Source organism: Leiobunum rupestre, chromosome 3 (assembly GCF_980474605.1).
Source record: "Leiobunum rupestre chromosome 3, qqLeiRupe1.1.hap1, whole genome shotgun sequence".
NCBI classification, from domain to species: Eukaryota; Metazoa; Arthropoda; class Arachnida; order Opiliones; family Sclerosomatidae; genus Leiobunum; species Leiobunum rupestre.
In genome coordinates, this window is record NC_143386.1 from 10,659,966 (window position 1) to 10,679,750 (window position 19,785).

The 19,785-nt window shown below is 35.4% G+C and overlaps 1 protein-coding gene and 1 long non-coding RNA gene across 12 annotated transcripts; one reads left to right on the forward strand and one right to left on the reverse strand.

The window, feature by feature from the left end:
* Positions 1-1,337: 1,337 nt before the first annotated feature.
* Positions 1,338-6,529, reverse strand: LOC149949460 (uncharacterized). Of its 2 annotated transcripts, none has more exons than XM_090167799.1 (2): positions 6,461-6,529; positions 1,338-3,279 (listed from the first exon to the last, which is right to left on the reverse strand). In XM_090167799.1, exon 2 carries the CDS (start codon positions 3,233-3,235, stop codon positions 1,394-1,396), a length of 1,842 nt encoding a protein of 613 aa, XP_090023925.1. In that variant the 5' UTR covers positions 3,236-3,279; positions 6,461-6,529; the 3' UTR covers positions 1,338-1,393. The 2 variants fall into 2 exon arrangements, with proteins under 2 accessions (XP_090023925.1, XP_090023924.1); XM_090167798.1 differs by lacking the exon at positions 6,461-6,529 and adding an exon at positions 5,543-5,823.
* Positions 6,530-7,610: 1,081 nt separating this feature from the next.
* On the forward strand, positions 7,611-9,221 carry LOC149949461 (uncharacterized). 10 transcript variants are annotated; one of them, XR_016479946.1, is made up of 5 exons: positions 7,611-7,804; positions 7,885-7,933; positions 8,069-8,109; positions 8,469-8,503; positions 8,597-9,221. It is a non-coding gene; the product is annotated as an uncharacterized LOC149949461 (long non-coding RNA). The 10 variants fall into 10 exon arrangements; XR_016479944.1 differs by having other exon boundaries at positions 7,885-7,928; positions 8,036-8,109; XR_016479945.1 differs by having other exon boundaries at positions 7,885-7,928; positions 8,036-8,109; positions 8,624-9,221.
* The last annotated feature ends 10,564 nt before the right edge of the window (positions 9,222-19,785 follow it).

Genomic DNA, 19,785 nt, shown 5'->3' on the forward strand with positions numbered 1-19,785 from the left:
CAAAGGCGGGGATTTTTCGGCGCACGGCGGAAATATAGTCCGATAACTAATGAGATCTAAATATTATTAGATTATAGTTGGATAAATTTATTGTTTACCACTAAATATGAAGTAAAAGCTTGAAAGGGCTTGTAAAAAAATTTGTATTTTCTTACAAATATTTTCCCACTGCAAAATTAAATTTAAAGTAAAACCGTGACGTAAGTACCATCCTCAACCACCGTCATTTGTATTAACATCGGCTTCTACATTAAAATATCATGGCAACTCTGTTTTAAAATATTTTACAACTAAGTACTAGCATAAGTGGATCATTCTCTATAAGTAGACAAAACGCTATGCTACCTATGACTAGAGTCTTTGTCGGGGTTGGTCTGACAGCCCTTTACAACTGCCCTATACTGTGTATTACCTCAACTTCACTCTGAATTTACACTGCCGAATCTAACGTTTCTTACATCTCTTATGGTACGTTTCACGTCTAAAACGTGTCTCGAGGGCCGAGAGAGAAATTTTGGGGGTTGGCTCCTCGAATTCCCCCCCCCCCAAACCTATACCATATTTGTTCAAGGTCAGTTTCAGATCCAAGGGTAGAGTTTTGTTCAATAAACGCCCCTTTAGTTCCCGTCTTGACCACTCGGTGGCGCCTCCCACGAAATATTTTCAAAAATTTTATCTCTGGAGTTTCCTCTCTATACAAGCTCTGACGTCACGAAACCCAGACTAAGATACCCGACCGAGACCCGGAATTCGTATACTTAGAGAGAATGATCCACTTATGGTACTAGTGATTTGACAGAAAACGTCTAATTTTTATATAAATTAACATGATGATTTTTCTGCGCGAGTTTGAGTGCAAAGTCCGTAAGTTGTGAGATTATTGTTTATCTGTGAGTGCTCTTATTTGAAAATTGCGTCTTTAAAGTAATTGGAAGAGGAGCCATCTATTGATCAGATAATGAAGCTACTCGGATGTTTATTAATGTTAAATGGTTATCTTCAAAATTGACGGAAACCTCTTGTCTATGTAATTAATTAAAAGATATTCTAGGGGTTAAAAATGGGTAAAGGTGAAATTTCGTAAAATCACCTAAATTGTTTCTCAAAACTTTAGAGGGCTTTCTAGAAATCTCGATTTCAGTTTCTACGATCGGAAGAACTCTAGTAGAAACCTAAATTTATTTATTTTACGGAAACATCTATTCTCAACTCAGAAGAAACGCTATTTCTTCATTTTATTTACACTTTATAAACAAAATATTTTACATGTAACTTCATATTTTTCCAAAACCATAAAATAATATTTTATTTAAATATATATCTTAAAATATTTAAACAATTTTTTTACAATAAATCGTAGTTAAATGTTAGTAGCAATAATGCAAATCTTGATTCAAAGTTCATAACAAAGGGCCTTTGTGCACGTAAGAGCATCTATTCCGGATAATGTGGGAAATGCGTTCAGCCAAGCTTTGCTTTCCGATTGACAATTTTTGAGAGCTGCCTGGAGTTCGAGTTCATTCTGCTCGCTAGTGACGGTACTGAAAGCCTGCTGCCATTTCCCGTCATTTTTACCCCACAATGCCGCTCCCGTCAAATACTTCAACGAGTGCCGTTTTGTATTCTTCGATGCTGGTCGCTTTCTCTTTGGAATCTTTGCTAGTGACCAAACATCAGTTATTTTAAGCCAAGGAACATCTTCGTTATTTAGGTCTAATACCGTAGAAACGGCACTTTTCGAAAATATTGGAACTTTGACTTTATTAGAATCAACTTCAACATTTTGGTATGGGAAAATATCACTCGCGTTATCTACTTCGGTTGTAGATAAATTATCCGTTGCAACAATGTGCATACCTACTGCATTAATTTTTCCAGTTCTGGAGCACATTACGCAGGTGCAACTTATTTCGACGTCATCGAAATGCTCTTCAGTTTTTAATTCTGGATTTTTCACAAATTTATCGCTAGGAATATCAACACGACGGACTTTGGATGGAATCCCATTTAAAGTTGGAAATTTCTTCTCGATCGGGGCTTTAGAATAATCGCTCAAATATACTTTTTTTAAAAGTTCTACGTTATCGAATACAGGGTCCCATCTTGGTTTGTAACACATGACGCACGTACAGCTGTTAGAATCACCCTTTTCAAGTTTAGGTTGTTTGAAATCGAAAACCGGTTTTACTTCTTCGTTAGACCTATAACGTTTTTGGCGACTCGGTATCATTGGTCTCAAGTTTAAAGTTTTCGGCGTGTAGCACATCACGCACGAACAGCTTTCAACTTCATCAGTATAACGACGTATCGCTTGGCATTCATTTGGCTCCTCAAAATATCCATTAAAAGTATTATTTGGGAATTTATTATGTTGAAAATTTGATAAACTGGAATTTTCATTTTTTGATCCGGAGCATACGACGCATTTGCAATTTCCGAATTCAGCCACTTGAATTAGTTCTTTATGATTTGCAATAATAGGGATAGATGGTGGTAATGAATACACACCCAGCTGTGTCTGTAGCTTTCTTACAAGATCATCTGAGTCTGTAAATTTTATTGTTTCAGATTTCACACTTTTATTTTCATTGATATAAGAATTGTAGTCTCGTTGGCAATCACGTAAGTTTAAATGAGATTTGGCATTATGTTCATATTTGGTTTTCTCGCCTCGTTCCACCATATTATCTTCTTGGTTATTGTTACGGTTGAATGGTATCAAAACGGAATTGACGCGTTTGGTTTCCCACTCTTGATTCAAGTTAGGTTGATGGTCCTCAAGGAAGAGGGTGGATTTTCTTCGTTTGTCTTCAGTAGAGTGACGTTTTCTTAAATACCTCTCCCACGGTGGACGATCTTGGTTCTTACTCAACGTTCCGACTGCCAGAATTGGATCATCTTTACCCACCGGTATAATGGCAGGATACACTTGCGTTAAATATGGTACGTTCAAATCTCCATCGCTCAGGAAATCTTCCAAGACCTGACTGTGGAAAACGGAAGTGGTACCGACGGATTTAAATTCCGCTTTGCGTAGATCTTCGTGATGTTTCTCCGCGATATCGTTCGTGGCTTGGGGTATAGTTGGTTTTGAACTCTTTTCCTGACATACCATTTTGGTTTTGCCATCACACGAACCAGCCGAATTAGGCAATTTGCACTCGCAGTTCAAATTGAAATTCGACGAATATCGACGAAGTAGATCATCAACCAACAGCAGTTGCCTGTTTTCCATGTTTTATCGGTTCAGCAGCGTCTACTTGTTATAAACAGGGCAAACTGAAAGTGTAACAATAAAACTAAATAATATTTAATCAATAATATATTTATTTGTACAATCCGTGGGAATCGTGTTGTAATTTTCCCTCTGAACGAGTGAGAGGGTAGGGGAAATACGCCACCAGCCTTAGATTTTTACTACCAAGGCTTACCACCAATTTTTTGCGGAAAAATTCATGCTCATCTTGCCAATTGGTTAATATTACAAACCATTATAATTACAATTAATAAATTCCGTACGTGCACAGAGATTTCTTCGCGAAATTTCGGGAACTTTTCGTAGAATTCCAAGTGTGCTTGAACCTACGTGTTCGATTCATTCACGTGTCTTAACCTAATTACCATTCCATAATTACTTCGATTGAGTTAGGCAAAATATTTTCTTTAGATTAGAATGAACTAACAGACGGTAAATTAGGCCTAGGAAATGTTTCCTATCTAACATGTTTTGAAACCGATAAAAATGGTTTCGTGCTTTGTGCCTCAAGCGCGTGCTTTTAGCTATTATTTTTGTTTTGATTCCGAAAAATATCGGTGTTCACATGATTTGGTTAAATTTCGTCGTATGGTTAAAGTATTTGAGCGCGCGCGCTTCTTTTTTTATTTCCAATTCGCGTGCAATCGCGCGAGCTACAGTCTACTAATATATAAAGAGCGCGCGCCCCAAAAAATAACTCTTTTGTACATGTATTGCTCAAAATAGGCGTTTCTATAAAATAAAAAAATAAAAATTAGAAGTATAAAATGTTTTTGTCTGCGTCACGAGCGTAAGTTAGTTAAGTGCTTTACTTGCACGCGAGTTTCGCAAGCGGGTTTCAGATTCCGAAGGGTTTTTGCGACTGCAACGCGTGCTCTCTAGCTTCAAGAGTTACAGCTTAGTGACGTAGAAAACACATTGTCACATAACCTCCCGTAATTTATAGAAACACCAATTATATTTCAAAATTACGCGTGGTAGTACCATTACATTGCGAGGTACAGCAGGCATATTTACCTGCTTTTATACCCTAACATGGCGGCGTATTTTCACGCGCCAAATGAATTTTAAGATCCACCAATATAACGTTTTAACCACGAAAAGCACACGCGCTTATTTGGGAACTATCAGGAAAACTATTATTGTCAAATACCTGTATTAGACGCTTCAGTAAAACATCTTCAAGGAAATCGCCAACAAGTGATATTTCCGACAACCAGGACCTGAAAGTTACGGTTTATAAAGTGCTTGTTGAAATAATGGAAACTTTTCACCTGTACAGTACGCAACAAGTGTTTCCTTTTAACCAGTTAGCTTTTTTGTTTTTTTAATCCTTAGCAAAAACACGAAGTTCTGTTTATAGGTGAAAAGTTTCCATTATTTAAACAAGCAATAACTTGCTGGTCCTGGCTCTCGGATAAACAGGATTTGAAATTTTCACGTAGCTCGTGCATGAGGAAATTTGAAAAGGAAAGTTCAAATGACTTTGAACAATTAATTCAATGTTAAATTTCCCCTTGCACGAGCTAAGTCACCTAAAAATTTCAAATCCGTACCAAAAATAGATTTTGGCTTATTAGCACTGGATCATTTTTTGTTTGGATTACTTAGCGATTTCTTTGAAGATATTTTATTTAAGCGCCTATTAAAGTGAAGGTTGCTTTTTTAAATTGCATCATAGTAGACGCATTAAAAAAATAACACATTATGGAATAATAATAATAATAATAATCAGCTAGGCTAATACCCAAGGCACCAACCTTAGGCCTAAGTCATCGAGCGACTTTTAAAGCCTTTAATTCAGGTGGCCGGGTTGAATGTAACGTAGTAAAATTTTAATTATCCGACTGTTGTCAGTGATATTCGTGATTAAAATTAATAAAACCCAAGTCCATTGGAGCCAAATCTTAAAAGTGAAGTGCATGCACATAAATTTCGAGAGATTTTAGTGTATTCTAATTTACGTAATTTCTTAAATGGCTCGACGTTTCAGTAGAGACAACCTTGTCAGTTTTAATTAAGCAGGTACTTAAGTCCTATTCACACGTCGTGCCAAGATTTTTGCAAAACATGTTTGATCAACCCTGGTCGCAAACCAAGTTGCTTTGTGTGAATGGAGAAAGAATTTCTACAACGTTTTCGCCATATAAACGCTTTCGTTGGCCAGCTTTTGAAGAACGGCCGGGTTTTGTGACCGAGGCTTAGCTCCAAATATTTAAACCTAATAATTTTCGTAAACATGTTTTCTATTCCACAAAACTAATTGATAAAATTAATATAAAATACCTTTAATAATGTAAATTAACATATTCTGTAGTCGTAGAGGAATTGGTATTTGAGAATTTGAGTAATTTCCTTCGTCGGTTAATGCGCGAAATCTCGGGAACCTTTTGTAGAACGTACGGACGAAAATAAACGAATTTTTGCGAATTCGAGTCGAAAACTGTGCTAACCGACCAAATCGGGCCAAAAATGTTGGCTCGTGCACGTGGCTCGTGCTTACTGACAGTAAAATTTTCAAACGTTATTTAGTTATATCAAAGAAAACATATGAGTGTGCCCCAACAAAGAACTACCAGAATAGACTGATTTCGTCTTATACGATTTTGAAAACTTTTAACGCAACAGCTGGTGTTAATAGTGGCCGCCATGAAAGTTACCGTTTTTTATCAATAGGCAAATTACATTTGTGACGTCGTGAGTTTCGACAACTCAAAAAAAATTGCTGATGTAAAATTCAGAGACGAGCATCCGGGTATATTTAATATAGTTAAACAAAAATTGGAAATTGAGCTCGAACGAATTTTAAACTAACTGGTAGCTGTGACAACTCGTTAACAGCAAAGGCCTAGTGAAATTACCTTAGACCTATTAATACGTGCCAAAATAGGTTGTGCAATGGACGAATACCAAAAACTCAAAAAATATTTATGCATTTTTTAAAATATCAATGGCCTAAAGAAATACTATGGCGCTGTGACGCGAATTATTTTTAAAATTCCAACGTGTTTTCTTTTTAGTATGGTTATGCCTTAGCTCTTATATATGATATAATTTAACCAGAGTCTTTACAAAATTTCAAGTGGCCAGATTCGTTTGTAAGCGCTAGGCGCAAAGACATTATTTTCGTATATATGTAACGCTAGTCATTATCAAAAAAAGAACATTCAATTTCAATAGACATTATCATAAAAATACGCCTACCTTTGTTTCGCACGAGAAGAGTAGAATAAAAAGGTAGATACGGGAAAATACCGCTAGAATGAATGTGATACGACTTCAAATGAAATCTCGGGAACGTGATATCCTAGTAATTCTATATTTTACCCTAGACAAATACATTGATACAACCCCGTTGGCACCTAAAAAAATATCGACGTGATTCAAGGTTCGGAAAAGAGAAAAGCACGTGATTGATTATGTTATTAACACGTACGAAGTAAACGAAATTGGCGCTGAGTGTAACTTACTAACTTTCAGGTAACGATAGCGAGCCAACTAATTTTTACTTGAAACCAAGGCCTATAGATCGATTTTGAAATTTATGGGTGAAAACATAAGAAGGCCAAAACTATTCGCTCGCTTTGGGACGAAAAGAGTACACCTTTTACCCCAAACTACCAACTTCTTCCATACAATAACAGCCAAACTGTATTTTGAAGTTGCTCGCTGTTTTCTAAAAATTACTCCAGAACTAGCGAATAGTTTTCGCCATTTAGAGAGAGGAACGGAAAGTCGGTCGCATTTCCGACTTCAAGTATAAACCTACTCTCTTCCGGTTAAAGTTTGTGACGTAACACCAGAGAGTGTAAAGTCGCTTCGCTACAGAGAGGCGCCTCTTCCTATCCCCGTAATGTTAAAATTTCGTGGTACGTTTTTTCCCCATGAGAGCGTTGAAGAAGCAGACGACAGTGTTTGCAATTCCCGGACACACGATGGCACTGTAAAATTGCTTATCAAAGAAAAATAAATTTTGCTCTCAATAGGTTAAAGTTGAATTCAGCTCAGTCAGCTGTGATGTTGAATTATTTTAACTATTTAAGTAAAACAGTTGATTTCGTAAGAAATATAAAAAGTAAGTACAAGAAAAATCCCTCCCTATTTCATTTCAATATTAACAACTATACTTTTTTAATATAACAAAAGAAATTCGTGGAATCTAAAGTGGAATATTTTATGGGCTGGCCAAGTCTTAATTAAATATACCAAAACCATGGTAGAACATTGGTGTTTTGAATAGCAGCGGTGAATTAAATATTCTGAAATATAATTAAGAACATTTTCTTTTAGAAGGTTTGGACTTTCAATGGCTTTGAAAATTTCTAAATATCGTCAGTGAATTGTCCTTTACCTTGCAAAACCCAATGGTTATCATAATTGGACAAATCTTCATCATGGTCTGTTTAAAATAAAGTCATCCAAATTGTAAATTCAATATGAATCTGATGGTTTTAAGAGGCTATTGACTGATGCAGCTCTGTATGCTGCCTGGTATTGTTGAGTATTTGGATGATCTCAATTGTCTCCTTATTGGCGAATGGAACCAAAGTAGTTTTCTAAAAATCTTGACCAATTCTTCCAGTTACTAAGAACTTAAAACCAAAATTATAATTTATATCATTCCATAGGAGTAGCAAAGACTGAATTGATAGTTTCCACCTTTCAATACAAGGTAAGGTTTTATACCTACAGTTCTGAAGCTACCATATATTAAACCTTTCCAATTTTTCTTTCAGCATTGGTATGTGGATGTATTGATCAGTCATTGCTCTCTTACAGTGTGTTTCATTGTTTAATGTCCTGCTATTGCAGCAATCAAAAAGGCCGTTCATGTGTAAGAGGAACTCTGCTGTGTATGTGCTTTCAATTGTTAACTCTCCTAATCCCAGTGAACAGGCCATTTGAATTAGAAACACTTTGACTGCAAATTTGGGCAGCTAAACTGACTTTCATGTTAGAAAATGCTGGTAACTTGATATGTTTACGTTTCAGCTTATGTGTGCTTTGAAACTTACCAATTTCTTAGTCTATTTTGAAAAAATGTTCTAGGAATGCCCAAGAAACTAGATTGCCTTCCACTATTATGGGATACCGTTTGAAATTGTTCCTCACACTTTTCAAGAGATGTGGAGGATCAATTTCAATGAATGGCTTTTCCACTGATATCCCCATACTTTTGAACAAATTTTGATTGCCTGTTCCTTGGTCACAGACTACAGCTTTGACAATAAGGCCAATACGTTTTAGGTGAGTTACGCAATCATGAAGCAATATCTTCAAAGTCTGTTCGGGACAAGTATCTTTTGTGAGGAAGTAACCAATTGGTGGTTTGAATTTCAGTTTTATGTCATTCACCATGTACACTAGGGCCTGATTTGCGTACTATTTTGACCTTCCATATGGACCGAAGTCTACGAAACCTTCAATGTTATCGTTTTCATTATTGTCAAAATGTTTAGTTGAATGGCTATAATTATGTTCAGTACAAATATATTTAAATGGAATAGAATTGAATAGATAGTTCTGGGTTTAAATTCATAGGAATTGACTTTATCCACTGTAAAAAAAATTTCATTTAAAGCTAGTGTTCATCATTGTGAATATTTTATATAAATTATCATTTTCTTCGTTGAATTGATTTTTGAGGGTATAATTTGGCATTTGTAGTGCTGCGTTTACCTTACACCAGATTGTAGTTGTAACATGATCTTCAGGTGCATTTTCATTTGCTACTATTTGAATTAATTATAAATGAACATTAGGCAGTAAGAGACCATGGCGGGATATGTTTTTGCCTTCAGTTTACCTAGGGAAAACCGTGGTTTCATTGGAATTTCCCAAAAAAAAATAGTAGGTGTAGCTAATGGTGTAAGCCTGTTTTGGGTTTTGATATTCATAAAACAATCGTCAGTGAAATGAAGACCGCAAAATACGTGGTTAAAGTGTAAGTAATCTGTAGTTTTATTTTGGAGGTTTTCACTGTTAACATTTTGCAGGTGGCTGCAAAATGTTAAGTTTTAAGAAATGTTAATGTATTAGAATAGGCTTAGTAAATTAAAACGCGTATTCACCGGTCTTTATCCCTTGGAAACTTGAAAAAAAAAAGACTGACGCGTGGTTACCTTTTTATTCGATTTACAATTTTTAGCCGAACAAGACATTTCAAAATAAATTAAACTCGCAAAAATACCAAAAACACTCTTCCTTTTTTGCGTCTTCTCAAACTCTAATCTAGCGCGTGCCGGAGATACTACTAGCGCCATCAAACGCCCGGGAATTGTGGACATTCTCGGCGAATAAAATCGTACCACGGATTTTTTAAAGAGAGGCGCCTCTCTGTAGCGAAGCGACTTTACACTCTCTGGTAACACGGTCATTTCTTCTGTTGTCTGCTACAACTTCGCATAGATCTAGCTCGGTTAATAAAATTCCAAAGTCCAACAATTTAATTTTTATTGGAAATTATCGATTAATATTATACTTTTTATTGGTCCAATCGACGATAAATAATTTATCGTTGATTGGAACAAATTAAATGTATAAATAGAATGCAATGGAGACTAGATAAGGTAAATAATTTTTGGCATCAAACGCTAAGGCCTAAGCTTTAATATTTGATAAATGTGCTTTCTGTTTCACGAAAACCCAGCGACGGCGATCGGAAAACATTTCTGTGGGGCATGAGCAATTAATTTTTTATCCAAAAATCCACATACTTAAAACTTAAGCAAGAAACTGTACAGCTCAATTTTTTTTAATTATATTTTAAAGTGTTCTTTCTAATATCTCATCCGTCAATGAATACATTGATAATAAAAGTGAAGTCGATATCTTTAGAAAAAATATCTGTGTACATGGATAGATAATTAAGCCTTTCTTGGCCAAATACATTACGAAGGTATTTTAGGGAAAAAAGGTACACGACGGGGCAATTTTTTGTTTGGACGAATCTATCGAAATCAATTTTACGGTTACATCAAGAACGTATTGAAGTTACTAAGAATATTGGACTACAGGATTCTGATTCCCATCCTCGCAGTCTTTGTAGCTTAAATTCGTCTGCTTTCCCATTCAAGTTTGCTATATGGTATGACTTTGAATGCCCCTTAAATGCAGACGAACTTTCTCCACAAAAGCTGTGAGGATGGTACCAGGGGTTGATGCTATGCTGAAATATTCTTAGTAACTTCAATACATTATTGGTTATATCACCTTAATGCTACTCGCATCTGCAATCTCAAAATAACTTCTGTAAAAAGACTGAATTCGGACCTAAATAAAGGCAGTGAGATTATAAATTTTTCCCTGATTGCTATTTTCCTCAAATTTATTTCTGTGGGGGCTCTGCCCTCGTTTGTTTTTCCCCACGGGATCGCCGTCACTGCGAAAACCATTACTTATAAATAATAATAAATATCTAATAAATTAATTTAAATTAATGTAAATACTCTCGTCAACATCCCGCGAAATCCTGATTCCCGGCTCAATGATTAAGAAATAAGAATTTTAATCAGCTAATTTCTATGGTGAAAACTTTGGGGCCCTTTATTGGGAAGGCTCATAAAGTCGTCTGTTCCGTCGCCTTCCCTTGGGCTTGGGAGCTGATGCAGTGCTTCCACTTAAAGGAATTTGTCCCTTTGTAGGGAATTTTCACATTTCAAAATTAGAAACGGGAATTGAAAAAGGAAAAAAAATTAATTCAGTCTTTTTTTTGAAAACTATGTAAATTAAAACTATTTTTGATTACAGACCAGTAGGATGCTATAGTGATCTGCGATTTAATGTGAAATCAACATAATTTTGGCATAATAAAACATCATCAAGGAAATCACCAAGAAGTAATATTTCCGAAAACAAGGATCTGAAGTGACTGTTTATATAGTGCTTGTTGAAATAAGGGAAACTTTCCACCTGTACGGTATGCAATAGGTGTTTCGTTTTAACCATGTAGCTTTTTTGACATATTAAGGCTTAGCTAAAACAAGACGTTCTGTTTACAGGTGAAAAGTTTCCATGATTACAACAAGCTCAGTAACTTGCAGGTCCTGGCTCTCGGATATATTTATCCTTGGCGATTTCCTTAAAAAAAATGTTAAGGTTAAGGATAATGTTTGGCGAATGTATAACATTTAATAGCGTTTACCATTTTCGTTGGGGAAAAAGGAGCAGTTCCCAGACGGATTCATGTTTCCCATTGACCCTGTGGCTCCCACGCGGATTGATCCGAGCTGCCTAGGGATTGCAATACAGCTGGATTTTTGCTGGACCGACATCAATACAGCTGGATCCGACGCGGATCCAGCAATTTATATATTAAAAAAAAACTATTTCATCAAAAATGCCCAACAAGTTGGAAAGCCAAAATATACCTCTCCTCGGAAGTTTTCCATGGAGAACTAACAGGAGTGTTTTTGAAAGGCGATGCTAGCGTCATCTGGCTGTCGTATTGTACTAAATAGCGTAACAAATTTAAACTTATCCTTTTATTCCTCCATGGTATGTCTGTGAAATTAATTATTTGAAATTAGTAGACGTGGCAGTCATTGGCTCAGCTGTAAAAGATCGGTGTTCCTAAAACGCCACCTTTATGGATTTTTGTCCAGGCCAGTGGCAAATACTGGCTAATAATGGTTAATAAATAAAATAGGCCTTTTAAAAAAAGAATAAGTTGAAAATCTAATTAATAGCCCAAATTCTGGAAAATATGTTTAGATATTTGTATTTTATAGCGCAAAATGCAAAAACTTTAATGTTGAAATCTTAATAAAAGTAAAAAATATACTGGCCACTTTTTTCCACTAAATACATTTTTGGCCAGGCCGGTATTTACCACTATTTGCCGCATTATTTTCCACATAGTATTTACCACCTCGGAACCCTAAGATCCACCTGTTAAAAATATAACTAGGGCTCGTTTCCTGTTCGCAACTGTACTTTAAATTATATCAATTAATTTTAATTTAGTCTATAAATAAAAAAAATCTTGCTGCATTTTTTTAAATATCAAACTACATACATTAATACAAGAGGCCTTTTTTTTACTTTTCTGGAAGTAGAATCTCACGAAACAAATTGTATTGTTGGTCTGGCCTCACGCCGGGTCGTAGCGCACCTACAAAGCGGCAACTTTTGTGCGATTCGCGCGACGCGAATCGCAATTCTCGTGGTGCTGGGGCTGGATCCAGCAGACCGAAAAATGCACTGGATCCAGCTGGATTGCTGGATGAGGGATCCAGCAATTGCAATCCCTAGAGCTGCCCCGTCTCTCGAGACGGAGCGAAATTTTCAGATCGCCAATGGAATAGGAACTTCATACACCGTTGCTTGATTTTCGGAAGATAGCAGACGATACGCCACTCTCTTAAAAAAATTGTATGTCGGAGTGGTTTCAAAGGAAAACGCTATAAGAGGGGAAAAAGGGAAATTTTTGAGGTTATTCAAAGTGGAAGCACTGCTTGGGAGAGTGACGGAACAGGCGACGTTATGACGTAAGGGGGAACTAATTTTCACCCACTGACTTTAATAATCGACCTATTGAAAATTTAAGGGAATATAACCTGTAAAGCAATCTTTACGGAAGACCCCTTCAAATTTTAAAATAACCCTGTGCAGTGGCGCCAAACATTTCTAAAGCAAAGGCAATAGCGGCCAAAGCTGCAACGTTGTTGCTCCACACCAAATACCTGAGGTTATATTCCCTTTAAAACGCTTTCCAAATTAAAAACTCACGATTACTTCGGTGAAATAAAGACGAATTTTTGAGTTGTGATAATAAATTGACTATTATAAACACTCGCTTCGTTTCGAAAGGTACTCATTTTGAAATTTGATATATAACGCACGTTTTCAAAGAGATGTTTCGTCTAGACAAAGTCTAAAGCCAATTGATATTTTATAGCACACACTTCATAAAATATAATAACGAAGTACACGTTCTTAACTTCAACATTACGACGTATTTTAAAGTTATAAATGGCAGTAAAATAATAACAATTTTTTATTTGTGACTGTGACCATGCATTTCTTCCCACAATCCATAATAGGTCTTTGAATAAAAGTTACGTCCCCCTTCCATCCCGCCCGCCGCGTAAAACCGGAACTAGGTGATTTAATTTCTGTTACACGGCTACCAGATTTTATCGGGTAGTTGTACAGCCAACCCTCTTTGAAACAGCCAACTTCAATCCAATAAATAAATCTAATGTAAATAACTTAATTCTTTCTAGTTTTCAGTTAATTAGAGAAGATATGGAGCCACTACACGGTAATAAAACCCCAAAACCAGCAAAAGTACAGTTAATGCTCAAATCTCCGAATATATTGAAGGAAAATTCCAAACGAGAAAATCTGATCCCATTAGAACTCAACGTATTACTTTCACAATCCGGAATGCAACAAGCGTTTCCTTTAACCCACGTAGCTTTTTTAGGCATTTTAGAATAATGAAATCCTGACTTATTATCTATATCTATGATCCCGAATTCCAACTTAAGCCTAACGTTTACAGCGTTAAAAATATTTCCTTATTTCAGGCACCAAGCGACCACAAGTGACAAAGACTATACAAAAAGGAATCTGTTAGTCCAGGCGCGGCATGTTAATACTCCTTGGCGAGTGCTGAACAGGTTTCATTGAAAGGCCTATTCAGTAGTTTTTGTGGAACCAATAGTCCTTTAAATAACAGATCATGCATAGTCAATTATAGAGTTTGTGTTGTTGAGACTGGACATATAACGGGCTTGTCTATAGTTCCTCTTTATACTGCCAAAGTTGATAATTTTCTATGCATAGATATGGCAGCTTTTTTCAACAGGGGGGCAAGACAGTCAGAGAGGGGTTTATTTAAATGCCTATTCAGTGGATCCGATAATAATCAGAAAATATAGGTTGATGTGATTCAATTTAAGCTCGATTCCAAGGCCGCAGTGTCGATTTTAATTTTTTCCTAAAATACCTGTAAGTCACTAACGCGGCCCTGCACAACCCTACTCAAAACTCGATTAGGTCTCAAATTCGAAAAACATATTACCCTTTATTTTTCGCGGAACCCTTCGTTATCAGCAGGGCCATCCCTACCATTAGGCTAGGAAGGGCTAATCCCTGAAATATTAGGAATTAAATAATATCCCGAGAGTCGGTGGGCAAAGCTCCCAGCGTTTGGAAAACCAATATTTTAAAACCCAAACGCTTCAGATTATGAATATATGATTTTTTTTATTTATAAAAACTAAATTATTATTTATAACAATAATTTTTTTAAATAAATTATCACCTATAATAATTATTATATTTATTCATAAACAAAACTGCACAGTTATCAATTTATTAATCTAAACAACACAAATTGTTATTTGGGTTTTTAACCTTTTTGTATATATTTTTAAATGTTTTCGCGGAACACATGGAGCCATCTCGCGGAACAGTGGGGTTCTGCGGTATTTAGGTTGAAAACTACTGCCATAAAAAGTGAAAATTTAGGTTAATCAAAGCAATGAGCCCCAGAAGGGGTTTGGATGCGGAAACCCTCCTTCACTACGCCACTGAATAGGAGCGAGTGTTTCTAATTCAATAAATCATCATTTTGTCAAAGTAATTTAATTTCAAAACGTTTAAAATAACTTTGCTTGAAATAGGCGCCTAAATAAAACCTCTTCAAGGAAATCGCCAAAAAGTAATATATCCAAGAGCCAGAAACTGTTACTACTTGTTGAAATAATGGAAACTTTTCACCTGTAAACAGAACGTCGTGTTTTTGCTAAGCCTTAATATGTCAAAAGAAATCTACCTGGCTAAAAGAAAAAACTTGTTGCATACCATATAGGTGAAAAATGAAAAGTTTCCATTATTTCAACAAGCACTATAACAGTAACTTTCACGTCCTGGTTCTCGGAAATATTACTTCTTGGCGATTTCCTTGAAGATGTTTTATTGAATCGCCTATAGTAAGCAAGATAGTGAACTGGCGAGGGCGAAAGCATTCCCACAAGTATAGTTCACGAAATTGCTACGTGCTGGAGGTATTTACATATTTTTTTATTATTACAGTTATTTTCAAGAATGTATTTATTTATAATCAGGGAGACTATCGACGGACACGTTGAGGCCCTAACCCCGTCACGCTAAGGGGGGGGGGAGCGGGAGGAAAAAAGGAGGCGGTCTTATTTTAGTTCTTTCTATAAAATCGGGGGGCAAGGAAATAGGGTGAGGGAAAGCATGTTCCCGACGCGTCATGAACGACGTCATAAGCCGCGTTTGCCAGATAATTTTTAAAGCGCGACGAAATTTGACGAAATTCTTAAAAAACTTTCTAAGCGGCTTAGCGGGGTTTTTCGATTTTTTGCCTGTTATAGTAGACTAGACGAGAAGTTATTTATATATTTATTAACTAAAAAAAAACAAACTGCTCAAAAAGCCACAACTTGGGCTAATTTTGAGCATCAAAGTATAGATATTTTTATACAATATAAAATAGTACACAAAGTAATGAATTACATAAAACCGACTAAAAAATATTTTGTATGATATTTTTATGGAAATAACCAAGTGAAATCTTTTAGATTAACTTTTTGGATATTGTGTTAAGTGGCAAAATTCAATATTTTAATATACAAAATAGGTTCTTCATAAATTTTTGTGCTATAAAGGTGTGCAAAACTTAGCTAAGGCTTAGTAATCCTAGGGTAAATGATAAAGCCTGAATAGATTAAAAATGTTAATCAAAGTACTTATTTTTATTGAATTTAACATTTTTATTTCTAAATCACTACTGTAATTTTAGCGACAGATAGCTCTTTCTTTAAGAGTATCGCAGGATTTTCCAGGAGTGTGTCGAACGATTTTTTAGATAGACTTCCATGTTCGGGTCTTTTCTGTACACACTTGGTCATCAGGTACAAAGGCTTATCTTGGCATTTGCAATCTAAAATAGACCAGAGTACAGCTCCAACGTGCTTACAATAACCGCTAACTCCGGGTTTACAGCCCCACAAAACCAGGGTTGGCAAAATCCTTGTTTTTTTCAAAAAGAACAAAAACAATGTTTTTTATTGTTTTAAACAAGATTCATTGTTTTTAACTGTTTTTAAATCAAACAATAAAAAATACAATAATGAACAATAAAAAACTATGTTTAAAACACGTTTTAAACTATTCATTATACTTATGAATCAGACTCACGAGTAAACTCATTTAAAGAAATATTACGTATCATTAAACGTATTATCATAAGTGGCATAATTAACCTAAGTGTGTCAATAAGATGAATTTTTCAATGATACCTTGTTTAACGAAAGTGACGTAAATGACGTCATTTTTTCCAGTGACGAAATTTACGTAATGTGTTTGCGAAGCGATGTCTGGCGCAAGCATTAAAAATACCATATAGGGTATTGAACGGAATTCGCGAGTCCTACGTTTCTTTCGTCTGTTTAGAACAAGCTGTAATTGAAGATTTTCTGTGGGAAAGGCGCATATTGGCACACTTAGGGTAATTATGCCACTTATGGTATTATTAATAAACTCACAGGGAGAAGAACCAAAGACTACTACCTAACCTGTAGTAGGGTTTTTAATAGCTATCATCCTGGAATTTTCGGTCGCATAGTACTAAGAAAAGGGAAAATAGCTAGTTATCCACACTTTGTTTTTAGTTTTGGTTTATTGAAATGTGCACGTCTGCAGTCATAAATCATCACAAATAAACAATGTTATAAAAAATAAGAACTTAGATACCTCTATAATCTTAAAACTTCCATCACATAATAAAATTTCAAAAAAATCGACCGAAATCCCTTAATTATTATCTAGGAGTGCCGCCTAGTCGGTTTTAACCCGATCTGTCCAGACCGGCCGTGTTTCTTGTACCGGAACAGCCCGACTAAACAGCAACCCTACTTTTAGGAAGGGTCCCAAATAAATGTATATTGGCAGCTATATACATTCTATTGAAACAAAAAGACAAAATTCCATGTGTTCGTAGGATTTTTGCACTGGTAGGAAATTTATGAAATCATATCGAGCCCTTTCAGTCGCTCTTTTCAGAGAATCTTAAAATCAAACTACCCGTTATCAATACAATTTACCTTTCTTAGAGCCTTGGAATGGTTTTTTCTATTGAATAACCAAAATCTTACAAAAAAAAACCATGAAAATTTACCTTACAAAAAACATGTTTAAAATAGATAGTTTAAAACGTTTAAAACAAATTGGTGTTTGTTTAAAATATTTGTTTTAAACGTGTTTTAAACACTTGTTTTAAACATTTTGTTTAAAACTTGCCAACCCTGCACAAAACTGATTCAACTAACACAGTTTGCGTACTTGATTTAACAGCGACGTCATATTTAGAATGCAGTGGAATGAACCTTCAACTTTGCTTTTAATGAATATGCTTATAGTAGCAGTTAAATTTACACTGGAGCGTGATGTTTAGTAATAGAATTTTTTTAGAAAATCTGTGCCACTATCTTTAGCTGTTTGGTCCAAATTGCTACTGGCAATTTTTATAGCTTTAGCTTTATCGCACTTCTTTCGGCTAAAATTACCAACATCATGGTTATTGAAAACGTTTTATATGTATATAGATTTATAAAAGGGTTAACTTCGAAATTGTCGAGTTCATTATCACAATACACAGCTCCAGTACTCTTGTAGACTAGATTAATACTATAAACTGCATTTGTTTTGACTTAGGCTTAGCGAACAAGGTAAAAATCTGGGCAATAATTTATCTTCCTCGTGCTACATTGCCCTAGGTTAAAAAAAATATCCCTAACTCCCCCAGTAAATGACGTTTTCGTGACGTGACGGGACCCATCTCTAACAAGTTGGGCAAGCATAAAAAATTTATAGACCAATGAGATTGCAGTATTATTTAATTTTATTGAAGCGGAGGAGCATACCGGGGGCCCCAACGGGTGGAATTGGAGAAACGCTAAAAATAATCTCGACATATTCATTCTCCCTGAGTATAAATAAATGCATTCTTGTTATTATGTTATGTTATGTTTTAAATAATTTTAAATTAGTCCAAAGAACATTATTGCGTTCTATAAAGCAAATGTATATAATTTAGTATAATATTTATAAAAATATTTGTTATATTTTTTAATTTAATCTATATTTAAAATAAGTGGCACTGATTAGGGAATAAATCTTATAGGTCAGTTTCCTTCCACTAGCAGGTTACCTGGGTTCAATTTTGTTAAGCGATGAAGTACCCAGATCAGGGCCGGATTTAAAGGTGTGGAGGCCCTGGGGCAACATAGGAGTGGAGGCCCCATAATTATCTTTCAACCAAGTTAAAAAAATTAAGTGTTTAAATAATTTATTGCAGAACCAATCAAATTATAATTTTAACAAATTACAAATGGAACCTTGCGAACTTTTTTCGACGAAAAATCATTAATGATTTCGGTGAAATCCAGCTCTCGGAGTATATCACTTTCAATGCTAAGTAGAGATAACTTTGATAAGCGGTTTTGTTTCGTCGTAGTTCGTAGCCTATTTTTTATAAGTTTCATTTTGGAAATTGAACGCTCTCCAGTTGGAGAGAAACAAAGCCAAAATCGGTTGACGGTCTCTTGATTTTGGTTGCGGCGTGTGAACATATTCTTTGAACATTTCCGATTACGAACAAAGTTAAAATGATCTTGTAGAACTGAATTCTGCAAAGATACGTCATCACAATTTTGAAGTTCTGTGGAACCTTTATGCGCCCAATATTTAATAATTTCTTCTGTAATACCCTCAGGCCAAAGACCAATGTCATTTTTGAAACCACAAAATTCTGCTAGCTCTTGATTCTGATTGTAAGTTTTGAAAGATACTGAAAGGCATCAGCTGGAATATCATTATCTATAATACTATCCACCAAATCTGCATCTATTGTTGAATCACCTATTGCATTTGCAGGATCTTGCGGAACGTCTTGTTTGGTTGACGTAATAAAGTAATTGGTCAATTTGTGTGTTTTAGCTAAAGTTCCTTCGGTTTTCTTTACACGTTCCTCTTCTGGGAACCACTTGCAAATACTCGAGGAGTTTTGTGACGATCACCCATGATTCCACTAGCACTATAAAAAAAGGTTAAGAAAACATGCAACTGAAAAAGGAACCCCTTGACTAATGAGGAATTTTCAATTCTCAAAATTGGTAATTTAGTAAGTCCCTCCTTTAAAACAAAATAAAAACTATCTGAGAACCTTCTCAGATAGTTTTTATTTTGTTTTAATTTTAAAAAAGATATCTCAACGGTTGCGGTCGTCACTGTCAATGTTCAGAATAAAACGTAAGCGGCACAAACTTCTGGAAAGTTAACGGCCAAATGTGAAGTAATATAAATTAAGGATTTCACTACTATAAAGGTTTTTAAATTATATTTTCCCATCATAGCTTACGTAGAACGGTAGAAACGTATAATCAGTAAGATTTAAAACGGATTCTTTATAACGGTATATTAGTATTACCAAGAACCTATATATGCATAAGAACGTTGAACCAAAGGCGTCGGTTGGGCCATGACTTAATCGG

Excerpts from the sequence above, each read along its gene's own strand:
- LOC149949460 (XM_090167799.1), bottom strand. The coding sequence starts at position 3,235 with ATGGAAAACAGGCAACTGCTGTTGGTTGATGATCTACTTCGTCGATAT.